Source organism: Vidua chalybeata, chromosome 6 (genome assembly GCF_026979565.1).
Source record: "Vidua chalybeata isolate OUT-0048 chromosome 6, bVidCha1 merged haplotype, whole genome shotgun sequence".
Lineage (NCBI taxonomy): Eukaryota > Metazoa > Chordata > Aves > Passeriformes > Viduidae > Vidua > Vidua chalybeata.
The window spans coordinates 31,065,559-31,087,782 of NC_071535.1; the positions used below are offsets into that span (position 1 = coordinate 31,065,559).

General features: G+C 34.5%; 1 protein-coding gene across 2 annotated transcripts in view; it reads left to right on the plus strand.

The window, feature by feature from the left end:
- Positions 1-21,424, plus strand: part of SPRED1 (sprouty related EVH1 domain containing 1) — a 58,915-nt gene extending 37,491 nt beyond the window's left edge. For both annotated transcript variants that reach the window (XM_053946046.1, XM_053946047.1), the window contains exons 3-6: positions 5,435-5,603; positions 6,889-6,938; positions 14,810-14,968; positions 19,649-21,424. In XM_053946046.1, the coding sequence (XP_053802021.1) occupies positions 5,435-5,603; positions 6,889-6,938; positions 14,810-14,968; positions 19,649-20,308 (1,038 nt within the window). In that variant the 3' untranslated portion in view covers positions 20,309-21,424. The remainder of the gene's footprint in view (positions 1-5,434; positions 5,604-6,888; positions 6,939-14,809; positions 14,969-19,648) is intronic.
- Positions 21,425-22,224: the final 800 nt, after the last annotated feature.

A 22,224-nucleotide genomic window follows, 5' to 3' on the forward strand; every position in this document is an offset into this window, starting at 1 on the left:
TTTGAAAAGAGTGTTACAATATTTTTTTAAAAAACTTCCTAAATAGCTTTCTAACATAGATTCAGACTTTGAGTGCATGTGTCTTCAGGAATGTTTAATTAATAATCTACTGTAACATCTACAAGTCACGTGGACCATGTTTTCCAGTTCACTAACATTTTTGCAAGGTACACACAGCTGTTTCTGAAAATACTTTTATGGATTAAAAGAGAAATAGTTTTTACAAATCAACTTCCCCACATTCTCTAAAGTCACATTACACGTTGCTAAAATACCTTTCTAATCAAGATTATGGCTTGATTTTCTCTGGCCAACAAGTCTCTTTTGTGAACTGGCTTACCTTCCAGAAAAGGCACAGAAATTCCCTTATCCTGGAAACCTAGAGTGTGGAACTTGGAACACTTCTCTGTGACATAGGGAAGCATAGGTTTTGAAATATCTTAGGTTAGAAAGTAAATGGAGTTCAGATCTACAGTTTTTACCTAATATAAATGGGAATCATAATGCCAGTATAGCTGTTTAACCAATGTGTCAATAGAAAGGTGAAATTATCTCCAAACCAGCTTGAAATCCATAGGTGAGGTATTTGATGGAGGTATCTTCCAGATGCCTCTTAAATGGTTACACTGAAGAGGAATTAGCTTTAGTTGCTGCTTCTGACACGACATTGCAGTCCATTCCGGTGTGCCAGATCTTTTCATGTATTTTATAGGCTCTCCAGGCATTTAATTATAACTACAGATCTCAGTCTGTAAGTCAGCTGTATAAATTAAATACTCTGGAATGAACATCAAAATATTGAAGATCCTTATTGGAGAGGGCTTGTCTTGTTTATTTTTAGACATGAGAGGCAGGTTGCTGTTAACCCTTCTATGAACCAGCTTCAGAGTACATGTAGAACTTCCAAAATTTTTGTGCAGTGCACAGCTATTTAAAACATCTTGTGGCATTCACAAAAAGCATTCTAGTTATCTGAGAAGAAAATCAAAGTGGTGGCTCCACTGAATTAATTTGAGAGAGAATGCTTCCTGCTAGTTTGCTCAGGTTGTTTAGATTTGTGTTGGAAAGTAAGGGTATTTCATGAAGACTTTTCCCATAATTGCACATTTCCCCCTTTATTATAATCACCTTCCTAGGTCAGGCTCCAGATAGTCTGCTTGGAACAATTGCACTCCCTCATAACCTGGTCAGGTCTGCTGTTCTCTGTGTTTACAGTAGCTCTCTTCTATCTCAATAGCTAAGCACATATTAGGTTCAAACTTCCTGGTTTTTAGGCTTTGGTGAATTTTACCTTCTTGAATGAAAAGTCTAATAGACTTCTCTGGTTTATTGTCTTCTCCAGACTTTTGCCATGCAAGTTTTTATCAAAGGAGAAAAATATTAGTAGTATCTTTTAGATCATTAATCAGGGGTAAAAAAGTTTAAAATCTTTCCTTTGAATAAGAGCTAATTGTGTAAAGGCAGAGACACAAAGCTAAAACTGAATAGAAACACCTTTCTCTTCTATAAATCTGCTATTTACAAATATTTACTTTTTAAATTGTCTTTAAAGTTTGAGGGGAGGTTGATTCTGATGGGCTGTAGTATGGCCCAGTACATCATCATCTTTTTGAACGGAATCAAGAGTATGCATAGAATAATTATGCTCATATGGTTACTGTGGCACTGGGTTCGTATACTCTGCAGCATGAATATCCTCAGGTCGTGCTGCTTGTTTCCAGGAGTAAAGCAGAAAAGGCATTGAAAAACCATGTGCTTATATGTTTGTAGATTTGAGTTGGGAATGAGAAACAGTGAAGCTGTCTATCTTACATGTGCTCTTATAAGCTTTGAAAGTACAGCTAGAAAATAGTATCCAGGATCCCAAAATGTTCAATTATTGGGTCTGTTACCAAGACAGAAATTTGTATCAAATGCAAAAGTTTTTTGTTTTTTTCTGAAATAAGCTCTAAATAATGATGTCATGTCTTCAGTCCTCATTTAATTTCTGTTTAAGAATATTTGGGTTTTAAGTGCTGAAGTAGAAAATTTCTGATTCTGGAGAGTGATCTTGTCTACATAAGCCAAACAGATTTTATTGTCTTTAAAGATTTAGTTTTTAGAGATGAGAAAAGAAACATTAGGCAAAGAAGTATTTTTGAGTAGCAATGAATTCATTAGTGTTGCATTTAATGACATCTAGATATTAAAAGGAGCTTTTCATTAAATAACAGGACATATAGAGCATAAATAGGGGTCTATATTTATGCTCTGAGAATTTAAATTTTGGTCATGTGGATCTGATTTTCTTCTCTCTTGAGTCTGATGATTCTGCAACATTTTCCGTTATGCAGATATGTTTCATATTGGCATGGAAGTCTTATATTTAAGTCTCCAAATGAAGAAAACTTTCAGAACAGTAACCCATGGGGTGTTTTCTGAAATGAAACTTAGTTAAGCTCTAGGCATTTTATTTACAAATTTTCAGGCCTTTGCTGTGCTTATCCCTGGAGATCTTGGGGAAGGTCTGCCTAAAAAGGTTTGGGAGTGCATATTTTGGGTAACCATGTGGAAGAGTATATGACCTTCACCTGTGATGTGGAGAGTTCTGAACCATAGCAAATTGCACTAAAAATAATTGGAGTTTTGAAATATATCTGCATTGAAAAAGCTTGGTTTCCATTTCCAGGCCTTGGAGAATATATGTATGAGGATACTTCCTCCCCAGCCCTGATGATAGTTCACATGCTTGAGCATAAGGTAGCCTTTGGCAAAATTAAGTTTTACAATTTAAAAATTTACTACTGCTGCAAAGCATAGAAGTGTTTCAGGGAGAGAAAAATGCTTCCCGGGATGGTTGGTATGTTTTTTAATTTGATTTGGATTTTTTTGTATTTCTGAATGTACTGTTGAAGGGCTTGATGTTTATAAATTTGTGTCCCACTGCTGATTGAGATCTATAGCTTTTCAGTTTTCTCTCAGGTAGGGCAGGCATCAAGTCTTGCTTGTATAAATTCCTGTATCTGATAACACATACGATTTTGATGCGACATATTTTTCCCTTTTCAATGCCCTTTCACTTATATCTTCTGTGTTAAGCGGTCTGTTTTCATATAGGTTTAGATGGGAAAAATCTGTGTCACCCCCTCAAAGGTGTTGTTTCCTTGAATCAAGTTGAAAACAATTAGTGTTGGATGGGATGTTTACTTGTTTTGTTAATCAAAGCTTATTATATAATACGTGAGTGTTGAAAGTGGGGTGAGTGTTGCTTTTTGGGCTGGAGAGAGTTGGTTTGGTGATTTTCTAGTTTGGTTTGTGTGTCTCTGAAAACCATAGCTTCTAGTCAGTGAAGTTTTAATCCAGTTTTTATCTCTAGTGGTAAAATTATTACTGGGTATGAATTTTCAGAATGAAAATCTGGATTAATCCCTTGAGCACCAAAAATTCATTGTGATGCTATAAAATCAGGCTTGCAGTACTTTTTGTTGATGTTTTGGGTGACACTGCATACGAAATAGACTGTGAAAATAGTTGGTGTTAATGTATTAGAGGTTCCCCCTAAAGAGCTCTCGACCTAGAAAAGGCAGTGATGTGAGAAGCCTTCCTTTTTAACTGCTCTTTGAAAGAGTAAGCAAGTTTAAAATCATCCAGAGGAACAACGAACAACTATTTGATGCACCTTAGAACTGCAAAACAATCCGTTTTTTCTTCCTGCAACAGCTTTTCCCACAGACCTACAGCAAACAGATTCCTTTTTTATGTTTTCTTCTAGGCAGTTCTACCTACATATTGTTGAGCATTTAGGGAGATCCGAGTAGAGAAACAAAAAATTACGTTAATGCTGAAAGAGTTTATATGTGCAGATAGAATATTATCCTTCAAGAGGCAGAGGTAAAAGGCAGTAAAAGTTGAGAGGAAATGATTACTAGGGGGTTGTAGGGGGAATAAATAATAAAGAGTAAGAGAAAAAACTCTATTTGCCTATGTAATAATTAGACAATGAAAGGAGAAGAGGAGCACAAAGAATATGTAAGAATAACCCAAATATTTTTTTTTTTTTTAAGTTTGAGGGTTTTTCTCCATTGTTTATACTTGTCACATATGCCACATATGTAACAGAACAAGAAATAAAGGAATTCTAAAAGTGCATCAATGAAATGATAGAATTTTGAAATTCCTCATTCATCTCTCAGTCAGTGTAGGCCTTCACCAGCAAATACCGATACAGAGACAATGTTGTCTTGCTGGGAGCTTTATTATACTATTATACTGCTGTGAGAGCAGATCAATGCATCTCCCTCCATACTTTCTTGTTCACATTGGATTTTTTTTTAATCAATAAACACTCAGTGTAACAATGTTGTTTAAAATCATTTTTGCCAGTAAAGTAAATATGCAAATACCTTTTTAAAAACAGGCTATTTAAATGGGAAATGATAAGGCTTTCCAGTACCTGAAGGGAGCCTGCAAAAAAAGCTGGATAGGGATTATTTAACAGAGAATATAGTGTCAAGACAAGGCAGAATGGCTTCAAATTTAAAGAGGGTGGATTTAGATTAGATACTAGGAAAAAATTCTTTATTGTGAGGGTGTAAGGCACTGGAACAGGTGGCCCAGAAAAGTGGCGAATGCTCCATTCCTGGAAGCATTGAAGGCCATTTTGGATGGAGCTGTGAGCAACCTTGTCTAGTGGAAGGTGTCCCTGCCTACGTCAGGGGGGTTGGAACTGAAACTTGAGGTTTCTTTCAACCCAAACCATTTTACGATTCTATGTGAAGACCGTGACTCTGCTTTAGAACTGAATGTATATGTATACCTAATCTAATGATTTTGTAGCCAAATAATTCTGGTAATTATTCACAGTTACTGTTTTTTTTTTGTAATTGAACATGAGCCACAAATGTATTTTTATCTAGGTGCAGGCAGTTGTACGCTCATAAAGATTTTAGGTTTTATTAATTTCATTTTTTAAACAATTCTCTTGTATTACTTTCACTTGTCTAGTAGCCTTTCTGAGAGAAATCTGAAAATCTGCCTGAAAGCAGCATGAAGTTAGTCTAGTGCTAAAAGATTTTGTAGATCCTAGTGATACAGTAAAATTTGACACCAGCACACATAATGCTTTTTGGGGGGATGTGACCCATTTCATTTGCTGAACATCTACCAAGTCTGTACTGCTTGTTGCAGGTATGAGATACTTTTATGCATATGAGATTTTTGAGTAGGAAGGTTGACTCAGTTAACAAATTTTCTTCAACCCATACCATTTATCAGCAACTGATAGTGAATAATTTGGCCATAATGGAAATGAAGTTAAAATTACATCCTTGTAGCAAGAAGTTTAAAAAGAGACCTCTATGATGTATGTTTTTGGTAGTTCACAAAGACTACCTTTTGTTCTCAAATTTGATATATTGGTCATTGATATCTTTTCCTTCTGTTTTCTTTCTGAAAGGTGGTCTTGGAATGCACATTAAAGAAAGACCTTGTTTACAACAAAGTTACTCCTACTTTTTACCACTGGAAGATTGATGACAAAAAGTTTGGCCTCACATTTCAGAGTCCTGCTGATGCAAGAGCATTTGATAGAGGTATTCGGAGAGCAGTAGAGGATATTTCTCAAGGTACATATTTCAGGTGAAATGGTGGTGGAGTGGATGAATATTGAGTGTTTGCTAAAAAAGATGTCAAAGCACTTTGCATAACATTTACGTTGGCAGTATTTAAGGATGTGGATTAAACTATAGTATATTGGGATTTTAATAGTTTTTGAAATAGTACTTCTGGCATTTCTAAAGTGCCATTCATTCAAGTGTCTTAAATTGCTTCACAAACACCAATAAGGTAATTTCCTGAAACATCCCTATATAATAAAGCATTGCCTCTTTCTTTTAGACATGAAGAAATTTAGACATGAGGAAGCTGGATTGTAATATTCTCTCACTTGGATCTTAGAAGCTTTTTGTAGCTCCTGTGTTCTTGTAGGATAAGCTGGGAAGTTGAATAACTTCTGACCTATTGAGTTCTCTTCTTATCAGCACATACTTCCAGTTAATAGTTTTATTTTTTACTAACAGCTGAGTTAGTACTGGTTCTGCATTCAGTGTGGTTCTGAGGACAGGTTTTTTTAGGAACAGAGGAAGAATTTACTCAGATAGCAATATGGCCAACTGGTTCCAGAGCTTCACTGAATTAATGGAAACCAGTGAGCAAACTGGTATCATCAAGCCTAGATTCTGAGCTGAAAATATGATAAATGTATTGCTGGGTTGAGTCAGGGAGGGAAGAGAACTCGTGTCTATTGAATTGAAAGAACATGTCTTTCAGGCTTGTAGAAAGTAACTTCAGGGATTTTATGTGTGTTATCCTACTAATGAAGGGAGGAGCATGTTTCTGAAGGGAAACGCTTTTTGACATACTCTAATGACTGCTTTGGAATTTTGTTGGCATGATCCATATCCCTTCAAGACAAATATTTAGATAACATGAGAATGATTTTTTTCCCTTAGGGTCTCACACTTTCAATTTCTGCTGATTTATGGCAAAATACAACACAGTGTGCGTTCATGCCAACCAAATGTGTCTGCCTTTAATTTTCAAAATGCTACATTAAAAGGAATATTCTCTCTTGCTTCTGACTGCTGATGACACTTCGCAAATGCTTTTATAAGGAAGGTGGGAACAAGAGAGAGGAGTGTGGCTAGGAATACTCAATATAGAAAATGCAGTGTAGAAAGGAATGATGCTTACTAAATCAACTTGAAATGCAGTGATCTATAGGTTAAAACAGTAAACAAGAATATTTATATAATCATCATCAGATATTGAGAGAGGATGTGGATTACTGGAAGCAGTAAGTGGTAAATACAAAGAAAATAACCTTGTCTGTTTTTTTTTTTTTTAATAAAGGTTATCCACCCTCCCAAAATGATGTTGAAGTGGCAGAAGACTGCTTTCAAGTGAGTAAATTTTTAAATTAATTGTGCATTTTTTCTTTTACAAATGTACTGAACAGATTTTGCTCTCATTACTGAGAGTAAGCAAAATAAGAGCAATAGCAAAATTGAGTTTAATGAAATAAGTTCCAGAAGAATTATCTAGAAGACTTATAATATTACGCGTCCTAAAAAAAGTAGTTATTATTTAATCCATAGGATCATTAAGTGTCCTGAGTTTAATTTTTAAGTTCAGTCTGTTCAAGTTATATGTCCTCTTTGATCTTATTGAAATAAGAAATATTCTCCTGGGAAACAGAAAAAAAGAGGGATGAAGAATCTTTTTACTTGTACATCCTATTTGTTTCCTTAGATTTCCCTTTGCAGTGATAAAACTCTTCTAACATCAAATGGTTAGAGTTGAAAAGATGCTGAGGCAATGGTTGAGAGGATCTAATCCAAAGAAAGACAGAAGTTCAGACAATTTTTAAAAACACACTGAAGATAAAGTAGTCACTTGTTGAGATTCAAGTTTTTATTGATCCTTATTCAATTTCTGTAGGTCATAATGGCTTAAGAGATAAAATTTTTTGCCAACCATGCTTCAGAGTTACAGTGCTTTACTTGTATACCATACCATATACCATAAGTACTGTAACACTGATGCATAGCACTGCCTGGTAATATCCAAGAATCATAGAAGTAAAAAGCCAGTATAAAAAAATATTATGGATACGTATACACACACAGAGTAAATAACTATATTATAAGTGAGTAAGTCCTATTTGCGTCTATGTATGCTTGTCATTTTTCCCTTCTTATTTATGGTTTTAGGGAAAGCCGTGTCTTCATTCACACGTATATTCAGTTTTCAGAGTGCAGAAATTTAAATTAATGTGAAGATGGTAAAGAAACAAGTTGACTCAGGGGTCTTAGTGACTATTCAGAAAACTGATAGTGTTGCTAAGTGATTTCTTCTGGGAAGGAGTCTTGTCACTTATGCAATAATAAATCCTGTATCAGTGTAAATAGATCCAGTGTAGAACCTCTAGAAACAAAATCAAGAAAATTAGCAGCTGACTTTGAAGATATGAGACTGAGAGTCAAGTATTTAGAAAGGATACTGCAATGCAGTGGCAATACAGAAGTGTCCTGATATCTTTTCATTTTATGGTAGAAGAAATGTATTTCTTTGTGTTGGCTGTGTAACCACCTGTTGTTCTTTACTTGCAGTGCTTTTTTTTTAACACACTTGAAAGTAAAATTGCTATGAATATTAGATATTTTAGATTTAAAAAAGAAATTCGATTTTGACAGGGTGAAGGAAATATATGCCTAACTTAATGCAGTCCTTAATTAGCTCTTAAAAGACTTGCTTAAACATGCTTTGTTGCAAGGATTAATAATTGAACAGTTTCTATGGGCCTAATGAGATTAGAACAAATCAATTACCTCTGATTTTGCTGCCTAGTTATTACGTTTCTGTATAAGGATGCCAAAATTGAGGAAAATGTCTGAGATTCATTATGGTTATAAATTTGTTATTGGGAAAGTGGAGAAAAGTGTATTTACAACATCTACTCTATACATGTGAATATCAATACACCACCTATTTACATATGTAAATTTAGGCTTGTTTTAGATTATGTTTTAAAAAATAAATATATATATTTTTTAAAATGTCTGTAAACCAGATTTTATATATGTAAATACTCACATACTATTTATATATTACAGGTAGAAACAATCTTGTGTGGTACAAACTGCTGGCCAAACTATCTTTTACATTCTAGACAGGAAAACATACTTCATGACTTCATCACAATAGACATTGTTTAACTGTGGATAGATGTCCTGTTTTCTAAAAATAAAAAAGCTAGCCAATATCTCTTACCATATCTCTGCACACCAAAGTAAAATAAGTGATACTGATACTAGCATTTATCAAAAGGAAGGAAAAAAACAAGAAATGGAGAGAAAACTGAATCCACCCTGATTTAGCTATGCTTCATTGAAACCGGGTTTTTGTATCAGTAACGAAGCTGTAATTGCAGGCTTATGAATGTGAGTGTAGAAAAGCTACACAATTTTAGTTACAGGCAGCAGGTCTAGTCTCCAAGAATACCACTGAAATACCAAATAGTCTACATTCTCTTTCAAATTATTAATTCCTTCCCCTTCCAAGATTGATACTCTGATAAGTGAAACTGGATACCCCAGAGTCTTTTTAACTTGATGCATATGGACATCATTCTTTGAAGAGAATGTATTGAGTCATGTTGACTTGTCCCCCACTTTTTGCCACTTCTATGTAGTTTTTTTGTTTACCTGTTTATTTTATAAACTGTTTTCCAAAGTCTCCATTAGTATTTTTGAGTATGTTTGGGAGTATATCTATGCAAGGGCATTTTTGAGTGTGGATAGAATATTAAAGAGTAGTTTTTCCTATACTGTTCTATTAATCTTACACAGCAGGAGTCCTATATTTAGTGTACATTTGAATTATAAGTATAGTATTTGGTTTGTACATAAATTTCATTAACAGTGGCTTGTTTTTGTTGTTTGGTTTCTTTAAATGAAGATGACTAGATGATGAAGAAAGCTAAATGTGTTTCATAAATTATTTTACTGGCTGGTTATATTTGGTGCTACAGGGAGCAAATAAAATAATCCAAAGAAGATAAAAAGTTATCATCTCAGTGTGAAATCTCAGTGCTTCCTTGTAATAAGTATTATTTTATTTTATAGAAGTAGTTAGCAAAAATAATTGTATGTACGTATCTTAAATGTAAATCCAAAAACTGAACTCTTGTCTTGTGCCTTCTAGCAATTGGCTTGTATGTTATACCTTGGTTCACTAAATTTTTTATTTTTTTAATTTACATTTTGTAAATAAAATCTCCCAGAGAAAGCGTTCTTTTTGCTGAAGATGAAATGTATCATTTTAAGAAGACATAGGCTAAAGAAACTATAATGAAGCTATCTGTTGTTTACAAATAATGTTAAAATACTAGTACTAAAAGAATATGATCACTTAAGGGTTTTCATGGTTGGTTAAATTATTGCAATTATTTTTAGTTTTTAATTAACTTATTAGATGAAAATTGTTCATATCATCAAATAAGCCCTAGTGTTACCAGATTCATTTCAAACAGAAATACACAAATGCATTAAGGCAGAGCTATCTGACTTCCTATAATGTTGGTAAATGGAACCTTGAAAAGTATATGTGCTTACATGGAAATATACATTGGGAATTTGTTCTGTTAGGAAGTTTAGATGGTTTTGGTACAAAACCTTGAATTTGAATGTAGGAATAGCTTGTGTAAGTCAGCTTGCTTGTTTGTTAAAATATTGGCTCAGGTTATTTTCCTCTACCAAATATAAACTTATTGCTCTAAAACTCACCTAGCTTAACTGAAAAAAAAAACAAAAATATAATTCTTTTTCCTTGAAGTAAGTCTAAATGAAATCTAGAGCTCATGCATTTAAAATTATTTTTGTGGGGTTTTGGATCCTGTAATGCATAACTCTTGCTTTTGTGAACTGAAACACAGAGTAGTTGAGCTTTAGTTTCTTTCAGTTTTTGTTGATTCAGCCATATTGGTGTTATTTATAGGCTAAATTTTAACGGTTTGAAGTAATAAGAATTGGATCACTTATGCTTTTGAGTTTCTTACTGCTGGCAGAAGAAAACTGTAGACTGATAAATTGTAAGCAGAATATAAAAAGTTTGGCTTGTTCTTTCAGAAGTAAATATGCTGGACTTTTTGTTAATAGTAAGGGCAAAAGGCCTGAAACTTACATGCATTTTAAGTGGTTTTGGTGCAGGCAGGGAAGACATTAATTGTTCATGTGCCACTCTGTAAATGCACTATTTTGTGACCTCTTCATAAGGGCCTTCAATGACCACTCAATTTATTTTGTCTCTAACAAAATGTTCACAGAAGTTTTATTTTATAAAAATAACATTATGACTTTTAAGGAAATGTGAAATAATTTACCCTTGATGCACTATTGTTTTATGGATCAGACAATACTACATGGTAAATACTAAAGATTAGAAATATTTAGTGCAGTTTATAAATTGCTTAGGTCCAGTTCTTAGAAGTAAAAGTAATACTAATTCATATTATCAATTTCAAATAAATCTATTTATATATTGTGCTAAACCATTTTGGTTCATTAAGCTTTTTTCCTTAGAGTTGTATAAAATAACAGGAGGATTTTTTTCCCCCTCACCAGTATTCCTAGCAGCCTCTTTATATGTAGTGTTCTCTATATATTCAGGTGGAAAAGCCTTTGAAGAAAGAGACATGTCAAATGTCTTATTTTTTAGTTTAAACTGTATGAAATATTCAGAGTAATCTAGGTAATATTTTAGCCTATGTCAGAAATGCATACCTGAAAATAATAGAGTTTCTTTGCCAAGAATATTGCTCCATCAGTCTCAGAAATAGCCAAAGCAGAAGGAAGTAATTCAGATGTTTTTGAAACCTGTATAATTTATTCAGAATTGAAAAATTAAGGAAAATCATTTAAATGTTTCTTGTGTTGTTAGCATCAAACAGCAGATTTTCAGGCCTCATGGGAAGTAAATGCAAGAGCTGGGATGCAGCGGAAATGTGGTCTCTCATCCATCCTTCTGTGTAATCATTAAACTTACTTAGAGGAGAACGTTTTTAACAATGTTTGCAGAACAATGTTGAATTCTCTCCCAGACTTAACTCTGGCAAACTGGGAGAAGTAAGGAGAGAAAATTTGAAGAACAAGAGAAGCTCAGTCTGGTTTTCATTTTCTCTACAGCTGTCATCTGGCTTTGAATTCTGCTGGAGAGCTACAGCTGGAGTCATTTTATTGCTTTACCCAGCATCCTTTTGCTTGTGTGCACAGAAATGTTTTAGTAGTCTTGGAAAAAAATTCAGAGTATCTCTTAGCAACCATAGGACAGTAATTATTATACCAGCAGCTGGGAGCAAACCAGATTTCCGTTGTGCATTAAAAACTGGCGTAGGTTACTTTACAGATGATACTGAATAACCTATGCCAGTACTGTACTTTGCAGGCTGTGGTTAAAGAATATTGAATGTGGGCGGTGTAATTGCTTTGGACAGTAGAAAAGGAGAATGTGTGCATCTGTGTTAGTGTGTGATACTCTGTATATTTGTTCTGTATATGTTCTTGTGGAAAACTTTATATGTTTGCTTCTTACTTAAGTGCATTTTCAGCACAATACCATTTTTGTTTCTAGGGCTTCCTACTACAGATTGTTAGTGTTTCCATTATAAATGTGGGTTTTCAGATGTTTATGTAATAAAACATCATATTGGAGCAGGAAATTATCCAAGGAAAAGGTTTTTGGATACTGATAAGCATGGTTTCACTGTATCAAAACTGCAGTTTAATTAAAAGCAGAGTTCAGCATGTTCATCTGGCATTTCTGTAATTTGACATAGTGAATATTTATTGGCTAAAGGACTGACATGAATGCTTTTCATTTTAATATCAGAAGTTAGTCTGTGTCCACTTACCTGTAGTGTATAGGATGGTAAGCTGAGCATTGTGCTTTCAGAAATGCTGTCTGGCGAGTTCTTCTTGCCTTACAAAAGGTCACATGCTTTTCTCTGTCTGCTGCCACCCTGAAATTTGTCCTTGAAGTCAATTAGTTTGAATTGTGGTATCTGTGTTGGAATTTTCTAAAAGCATTCTTTGATAATTGCTGTGTATAGGGCACCAAGGTTTGCTTTAAGATTAAGGTTTGGGTTTTGTGCATCATCTGGCACTGCTAGTTAGCACAGTAAGAGGTCATCTGCGCCTGTATCCTTCATTAGTTGGAGCCCTCCTTGACTGCCAAGGGGAGTACTTGTGTGTGCCTATGTGAGCATGTGCATGTGTCCTTTTTGCTCTATAGTGTAGATAGTTTATTTTTAAAGAAGAAAGGTGTGAATCACCTGCAGGGACAGGAAATAAAGCAGGCCGCTGCAAATCTCACCCAGGGATGAAAATTGGCTTGTGGGTAGTATTTGTTTTTATCCTGGGAAGGAAGGAGTGGAAGTTTTTGCAGCTTGGTCCCTTCTCCCTAGATCACTCAAATTTATAATAGCCAGAGGAAGGGGAAAGCGGATGCTTATCACTGTGGTTTCTGTAAAATGGCTTCTAGCTGTGAGCTTAAATGCTTGTAGTCGTTTTTAGCATTGCTCAGACCAAAAATGGTTGTAGGCATTTCTTCCTCATTTTGAATACAGCTCTTCTGTAGTTTGAGCCACTGTTTTGTGGCTTGTTGTGTCATTGGGCAATGTATCTGCAGGAGTACCTCCTGCTATGAAGATGTTTGCTATTCCACTAATATGTGATGCTTTTTGCTCTTAAAATAAGTATATATATATGAAGTCTAATTGCTTTTAGTCATTCCAATATTTCTTTTATACTCATTTCCCAACAATGTTTGACCAGAAAATTTAATTTTGACAATAACAGGGTCAATTACTTTGTGGTGGTGTCATGCTCAAGGATCTGCCAAGAGTACTTCTTTTTGGTGTTTTGTCTGTCTTCAAAATTTTTCAGGGAAACTTTATCCTGATTGAGTGAGCTTTTGTCTTTCTTGGGTGTATGCTCTCTAGTATTAATTACGCTGATCATGAATTAATTGTTAAATTTAATGTTTTCCCTCATGGTGCTTCTGAAACAATATATATATAAATTCAGTGATGTGATGATTTTCTTTCTCCTACAAAATCAGCTACAGACCAGCTACTTCAAACTATCTAGATCTCTTAGAACTTGATACATTAGGCTTTTATGTATGTGAGTTACTAATGTAATCCTAGAATAAGTTCCTTAAGTACTTTGATAAGTGAAAACGAATGATTCTGAGTTAATATTTAACCTGCCAAAACTTTAGGTTTGCCTCTGCCTCAGTATTTTTCTGTTGTATATTATTTTCCTCTAAATGTTTTCTTGATGCATACAAATCCTTACAATAAAGCTGAAACATTCTCATTGCTGGAAGATGGATAATGCCAGAATTTTCTCAGTGCTATCCATGATGACAGCCAGTTAACTTTACAGCATCCCTCAATGCAAACAAAACATACAGTACATTTTTGGCAGCTCAAAGAAATTTGTATCAAAATGCTTTGCTGTATCCTAAGTATGTCCCAGTTAGTCAAGCCTAAAGAATGAGAACTGTTCATTTTTCAATTCATTTCAGAAACTGGATCATCTTACAAGCCAGTATTCCACCCAAACACACTTCCTCTTTCTTCTTTTGAATGGCATAGGTCCTGCAGCTATCTCATCATGCATTGCTTCATAGTCTCACTTTTGTATCAAATTGCCTGATACAACTTTAATTGTAAAATGACAGTCATTCATGTTTAATGCACACTTTCTGCAATTAGATATTTTAATTGGGCCAGTATAGGTTAAAAATTATTTTTTCTTACAGCTGATTTTGTTTTTAATTTATTAAAAGATCTGACTAGCTTTTGTCTTATTAAATAGTCTCAGAATTTTTTTTCCTCCAATTGTATTTTTGTAAATACTGGCAGCCTCATGGGTAGTTAGAGAAAACATCATCTCAGAGACAGGTTAATCTCTATTTCCTTAAAAAAGTCTGATTTTGCAACTGTATTTCAAAGGCATGTATCTCTAGTGCCCAAGTTGTGTACTGTCTGCAGAGAAATTCTGTATTTACCAAGGCTGACTCAAAATAAAGAAAATACTTGCCTACTTCTAAATGCTTTTAAAAAATTGTGTTTAAGAATACTGGTGTTTATAGATACCTCTAACACATTATGTGGCATATTAACACATTTATGTATGAACTTGTTTGGTTTGGTGGTGTTTTTATATAAATGCAAAAATCACTTCAAGGAAGTTCTTATGTGTTCTAGACTGCTCAAGAAAATACATCAGGTTCACTAATGAAAGATCACCTTTTTCAACACGAAACTGTAGTAACCAGTGAAACTTACAACAGTGCAAATTTAAGGCCTTCAACATTTGAGGATTTCAACACCAGGAGAGCCTGTTTTCCTAACCAACCTAACCAGGTAAGAATACCAATAAAAGAAGCAGTCCTTACTTTGCTTTCTGTATTAATGGCACAGTATGTAGTTTCTGACAATAAATCACTGCATTCCAAGTCCATGTACTTTCAACTTCTTGAAATGTTCAATATAAACTTTGCAGCTGAAATATTATAGCATTATTATGGCAGAGATAAAGCTTTGTGAAGGTATTTACCTATCATTGCAGTGCATCAGACTACATGAACAAATATTTAATTTCTTTGAAGTCTGTTTTTGTATTGCAGACTTCAGTATCTGCAGCCTTAAAAAGCAGCTTTTTTTCAGAAAATGTTAATTGGACATTAGCTCAATATTAGTTATATGTATATTAATACTGTTTTGCTTAGAAATATTGCAAAGTATCTTTAAAGTTGATGTCTTGGATGCATTGTACAGTAGGGCACTTCTGCTAAATATTTTATTGAAATATTGCTTATGCTTTCTAAATGCCTATTTAAACTAAAGTACTCAGTTTTAGTACAGAAAGGAAAAAATATATATCAGTTATGTATGAAAAGTATTCAGCCATTGGAACAGCTATATAGCACTATATACCTTTCTTTTTTTTTAAAGCTAAAAAAACTGACAGTTTTTGTAGACTGTAGAAGTAATCTTAGTATGTTGGATTACAATTAATTTGATGGTCTTATGTCTAGAACCAAAGACCTGGGAAGCTTTTAGAATATGCTGAATAACAGATGTCAAAGCAGAATGCAAGTTCAAGTAGTTCTGAAGACTTACCAAAAAATAATTCTGCTGCTTGCAATAAAGGTTTTTAGTACCTTCAGTTGTTATTTTTGCAGAGAAAAATAGGATTGTACTTAAGTCTTATATCAGATACTCTTAATCTGCTTTATTGGGCAAAGGAAGCAAGCAGTGGTGTCTGGATGACTAAGAAGCTTGAAATTATTCATTTTTTATCTTTAATCATTGATCTACTCCAATTATCTTTTTGTATAAGTCACCTCATATTTTCGTTTTACATATTTTTCTCTCTTCCCATTTACCTGCAAAGAGAATTGTAAATATTTTTTAGAATAGAATGGATTGGTGATTAGGTTATCGATGCTAAAATTTAATGGCTATAGTAACCAGTGATGTATATCCTGTTAGTCTTCCTTGCACTGTAAAGAAAACTGCAGTAGCTTGAAATGCCTGTATGTTTTAAAAGCATGTATAAAATCGACTACTGAGAAAATGATAATTTAGGTTGTGTTAAACTGATTAGTCTGTGTCTGTCTGATAGAAATTACATAGAAATTTCTTTCAAAAAGAGAATTCTGTTCTAACAAAAGTGAAGTTACGGGGGATTCCATGAAAATTTAAGTAGATATTCTTTTAAATATTCTTCTCATATTGTAGCACCACCTGCAAGCAACAAACACTCTCTGCTTTTTGTGTGGTCTTGTGGTACACACATTTAGAATATAGGCAGGTCACCAAAACTTCACATTCTATATGTGCACTGGCTCTGCTAAACTGCTTGCATGTGACCCGGTGGCACTGCAGATCTTGAGGTAATTACTGGGTTTATTTCAATTTTGTGTAAATAAGTTTGAACTGTTGAACTGTTACTTAAGAGTGTGCTCATAAGTTGAATAGCTCAAGAAGTACATGCTCCAACTGAAGAAATTATTAATGACAATTCAGATTTTACCTGTAATATTTTGACTGTTAGTAAAAAAATACTCAAGTCCTTCAGCTTTCCAGCTTCTGATACATGGAAGTGTGTAAAACTTAGTACTTTGCAATGATGTAGGCAGCTGCTGGTGTCTTCATACTGAGAAGCTGCAAGATGAGTAAAGTCAGGTGTAATTCTTTGAGGAGAAGCAGCAAAGGCTGCTGTACCAAGGAAATGACTGTGCTGTGTTTAAAGGTGCACCCTTTCAAGTAAGGTGCTATACTTGTGGGTTCAGTTGCATCAACAAAAATTTTCTGCCTAATTTCCAGATGGCTAATCATGTTCAGAATCATGAGTGGAATTTCAGTTTGCTCTAACATTCTTCCTTCAGCTTCATGCTTCAGCTTCACATAGATGACATTTGTACTGAGTTTTAGTTTTGACTATTTAGAGGACTGAATGCATTATTCTCATTAAATTTTGCTGCTATTTGTACCTATGTGGATTTGGGTTGTGAATTGTTCATAAGTTTTATGTACTTCATGCATTCACATAGGTTCCATTTAAAATACCCAATGAGTAAGTTCTTGCCAGCATTTCTTGAGTTTTCTTATTTTTCAGCATGTTCTGCTCAAAAAATATTTCTTAATATCAGTCCCTTAAAGAATGTAGTGGTGTCTTATTTGTAACATGCCAGTTAAGCATTTTTAGGTGTTGGACTCAAGACTTGAAAAAAATAAATGAGTTCTATGTATGTGGTGTGTTCTGCTCAAACTAATAAAAAGCCTTCAAAGGCTGAGGAGAGGTCAAATTCTACAGTTGTTAGTATTTGTAGTGATCTTTAATGACTGTTAGCTGTCTGGGCAATGGGAGTTTGAGGGTGCATTTTTGTATTGAGGTTTTAGGGTTTTTTTCTTTTCAAATAATGGGTTTTATTTACTGTCTTAAGTGCATGCATAATATTCTATGTGGATAGTGGGGTAAGGATCCTTCATGCCTGTAACATATGGAATTCTAATAACTTTTGTGGCTTTTTTTCTTAAATAAGTTTACGCTGTAAAATGTTCAAATAAGCCCATTAGCCATAGTTAGTTATTTTTGCTAAGCAATAGATTCTTCCTCTTGTTTGAAAACAGAATAGGGCTGAGAAGCAATCTGCTTTTATAAGCAAAGGGGAAGCCTAACTGCTTGCATAGGAGCCTGGGGACATAGGGAAGAGAAGCAATGTTAGCTGAATAGGGTATAACCTCTCTTCTCCCTGTATCCTTGAAACCTTGTGGAAGTTCAGCTATGTGGCTTGGAGCCAAGAAAAAACAAATGTTCTTGTTACCATACTCCAGTTGAAAGTCCCAGGGCAAAGCATCTCTAATTACAGTTCTGTACTCATCACACGAGGATTTTTGAGCAGGGAAGTGATGGTTAGAGCAGGCTACAGATATTCTTACATAATCAGAAGATAGCATATTTTAAGAAGCTCTTCCTTCCTCTTTTCCAGCTGCCTTCCCTTTTCCCTTCTCTGTCTCCTACCCCAAAATCAGGACATGCAGACTTCAGCACAGTAGGAGTATAGATGCATGCAAAGTGACATAGAAGTGTTTTAACCTAAAACATCATCTTCAGTAGTTTCACACACTGCAACAGATTAGGAACATGCAGTTCAATTGTTGTACTTGACTATGGAATGGTGACACATTAATTCTCATTAATTTGAGTACTAATAAGATAAACTCTCTCAAAGCAACAATACTGATGCCAAAGATTATTCCCAAGTAATTCATGATTCTGAAGAATTTGTAAGACTGATAGGTTAGGGAGGGGAGGGGTATTTTGTCATTTCTGAGATGGTTTACAGGCTGTGACTAGACAGAGAAAAAGGCAGAATTTGACTTGAAGCCCACTCATAATCTGGCTCTGATTATAATAGCCCTACAGTGTAGGAAAATAATTGCTTGCCTGTAAGGTAGAAATACTGGGACATAGTGAGACCCTTGCTTTTTTGCTGCACTGCCTGCTATTTTCAGGAGCTACTTTTATACACGTGTGCTAAATTTTTATCCTGTCATTATTTGTACCTTTTCTTGCAAGTCACTTCTAATGTGATTTCAGTAACATTTAGTGGCAATCCACTATCTTACACTTACATATCTAAGGCCTGCAGTATTTCAGTTTGGATGATTCTCTGAATTTTTTCATCTTTGTCAACTTTTTCATGTTTCCATGCCCTTTCATTGTAAGGCAGAATAAACAAGAACTCTTACCTTATTTCTCTGCTGGTTTTGTACGTGTTTAGCACATTCCTTATTACTTGCCTTTTGAAGTAAAAGGTCTTAAATTATGGTCAGTTCATTACAAACTGAGAATTTAAGAAGTACTTGGGTCTTTGCCTGATGGTGTCCTAAACTAATCAATTTAAGCACTGTATATTATCTAAGGAGAGATGCATTCAGAAGATGCTGTTATTCATTGATCGTCATACTGAATGTTGTTCTTCATACTGCGAATCTTCATCTAGAACACAGCCTTGATAATAAGTTACCAGTATTCAGTACTCTTGTTATGAATTGGAGAAACTTTGAAAACTTAGAGCAGGACTTAAGGAAAGCTTCTCCTGGATAACACAATAGTCAATAGAGCAGAGAGTTAGTTCTAAAGCAGCAGATCATCACATGAAATCAGCACATAAGGCATAATCAATCTGTGGAATTAGTTTCCACTTTAAGACGTTAACACTCTGATTTTGAGCATAATTCACAGAGTAGCATCAAGTTTTATGCGGATACCAAAATACTCAAAGGTCTTACGAGACACTAAAAAGTCAGGAAAGAATACTGAAGCTCACAGACCTAATACCCTGCAGAAAATTCATTATTGTGGGGATGTTTGTAAATTTTAGTAGTGAGAAAGTAATCTGAATTTTTTTATCCTTAGGCAGCAAAAGAAAAAAGTATTGTTCTTTAGTTTTCTAATCTAAGTTTTGCATTGTACATGGACATAAATTTGGGACTTCATCATAGTAAACTTCTCTTACTTTGCCATTTCAGGTCCCACTGAAGTCAATCAGACACGTTAGTTTTCAGGACGAAGATGAAATTGTCAGAATAAACCCTCGTGACATTTTGATACGTCGTTATGCAGACTACAGGCATCCTGACATGTGGAAGAATGACCTGGAGAGGGATGATGCGGACTCAAATATACCATTTTCTAAATCAGACAATAAAAAATCTGACTATTTATACCCATGTGGAGATGGAACTAAGTTGAATTCCCTAAAAGACTCAAAGAGTTCTGTGGTATTTAAAACTCAGCCTTCCTCATCAAAATTTAAAAACTCAAAAAGAAGAAAAGAGGATGGTGAGCGTTCCCGCTGTATATACTGCCAGGAAAGGTTTAATCATGAAGATAATGGCAGAGGAAAATGTCAAGATGCGCCAGATCCTATTAAAAGATGTATCTACCAAGTTAGTTGCATGCTTTGCGCAGAGAGCATGCTGTATCACTGCATGTCAGACTCTGAAGGAGATTTCTCTGATCCTTGCTCGTGTGACACTAGTGATGACAAGTTCTGCTTACGTTGGTTAGCACTGGTGGCACTCTCGTTCATTGCTCCATGTATGTGCTGCTACCTCCCCTTGAGAGCATGCCATCACTGTGGTGAGGTGTGTGGGTGCTGTGGAGGAAAGCATAAAGCTGCGGGATGAATCAGTCTTGTGCCAAACAGAGCTGAAAAATCTTTGTTTCCAGGAAGCATCTAACTTGGATTTGTGGAAGCTTTTTGGCAAGCTGAAGGGAATCTTCTTTCACGTAAGAGATGCTTGATGTGGAGGAAGCAACAAGACTTGTCAGACCTTGGCATTTTACAAGTGCTAGCCACGCCTAACTATTTCCTTTGAGTGCGTGGCATCTGTTGCGAGTTGTGAAGGAGATTTTGCGAAGGAAAGCCTGTTCTTATTATTGGCTATAAAATGAGTATATAAACTATGATTATACTAAAAGGGATTAACTTTTGCCACTTTGTACATTCATGGTTTAGATGAGGGGGCTCTTTTAAAAGGATTAAAACTTATCTGAGGGGAAATTTTAACTAAAAGTGCACTAGTGACAGTTGATTTAAGATTAAGAAAAGTTAATACTCAGCAAATGAGAAATGAAACTGATTTTAAGTGCAACTAAATCACTTATTAATAGTTTTTTGGAAGCAACTTTATGTATAAATAACAAATGTTTATATTTAACTAAATGTGTAAGGTACGAATTATTACTTGTTAAACTTTCCTTCCCTCCGATATAGTAGGTATGGACCATATCTACTGTCACATTCCATGGTAGTATTTTGAATAGTTAATTTAGTTACATTTTTATTCCAGATGGACAAATTGATATTTTCAGTCCTGGTTCCCTTCAGCTACAGTTTGTGTTGAGTTGTATCCATGCATTCTGATAATCTAAAAACCTTTAAAATATTAATTATTCTAGTCTTGAGTGACCAATATTTTTTTTGTTAAGCACAGATGTAATTGTCTAAAATGTTCTTGTTAGAACATAACATTTATTTTTATATATAAATTACTTTGATTTCAACATAATGGCAAAAAGGACGTTGTTTCTGTTGTTCAACCAGCAAGTTGTTTTCTTTTGGGGTGTCCTCCAAAAATACTTTCTTGCATATTCAAATGTTCATTAAGCAAAAGGTACATTAAGGCAGTTGTAACAAATTGTCACCAGTGTTCTTGTTTATCCTTTTGTTAAACTAGGATCCTGTTCAGCTGTTTATCAAGTACTATGATTAAAACAAAAGATTAATAACAAAAGTGAAATTGTTTTCATTATTTTGAACCACAACTTTTTCTAATTTGAATGGGCAAGAACAAAAGTACTGTGTGTTTTGTTCAAAAAGAACAACAAAAGACTTAGCTTGAGAAATAAATTACAGCCCAGGCAAAACTGAGTGAACTTCTTAATTGGGGAAATTTGAAGGCAGGGCTGGGGAGGGAGGCTGGAGAGTGAGAGAGTGTGTGTATGTATGTGTATGAGTGCTGGTATATTGTGTATGGTATTTCTTATGGTTTTGTACTTGGTAAGTCTAACTTTCAGGTAAGAATTAATCAATCAACCCGCAGAGAATTTTTAAAAGCATTACATGTTGTGCTGTGTTATGAGATAAGAATAATTTACTTCCTATTAAAAACATGTAAAACACTAAAAACAGTCATAATTCATTAGCAAAGGTGCCAGTTTGACACCTTGGCTGGAGTGGGACAGATTGTCTTTAGTATATCCTTGTTCTTAAACACAGAACCAAATAATTTTATTTTAAAAATGCATTACTTTTCTCACTTACATGCATTTCTTCAGTATATTTTGTGTAATTTTTTTCTGCATGTATCTGACCCCTTAATTTTCCTTTGAAGCCCAGAAGTAAAATGAGCAAATGTATATAACTATCTGTCTGTAAAATACTTTTTAAAAGAAAACATTTATATTTATATTACAGCTTGACTTGACCACCTTGTGTACATAGATCATCTCAAAGTATTATTTCACATTGAAAAAGATGACAAATATCTTGATAACTATAGAAGTTATGGAAGAGCTTCTAGTTTTGTATTAAGAGTTG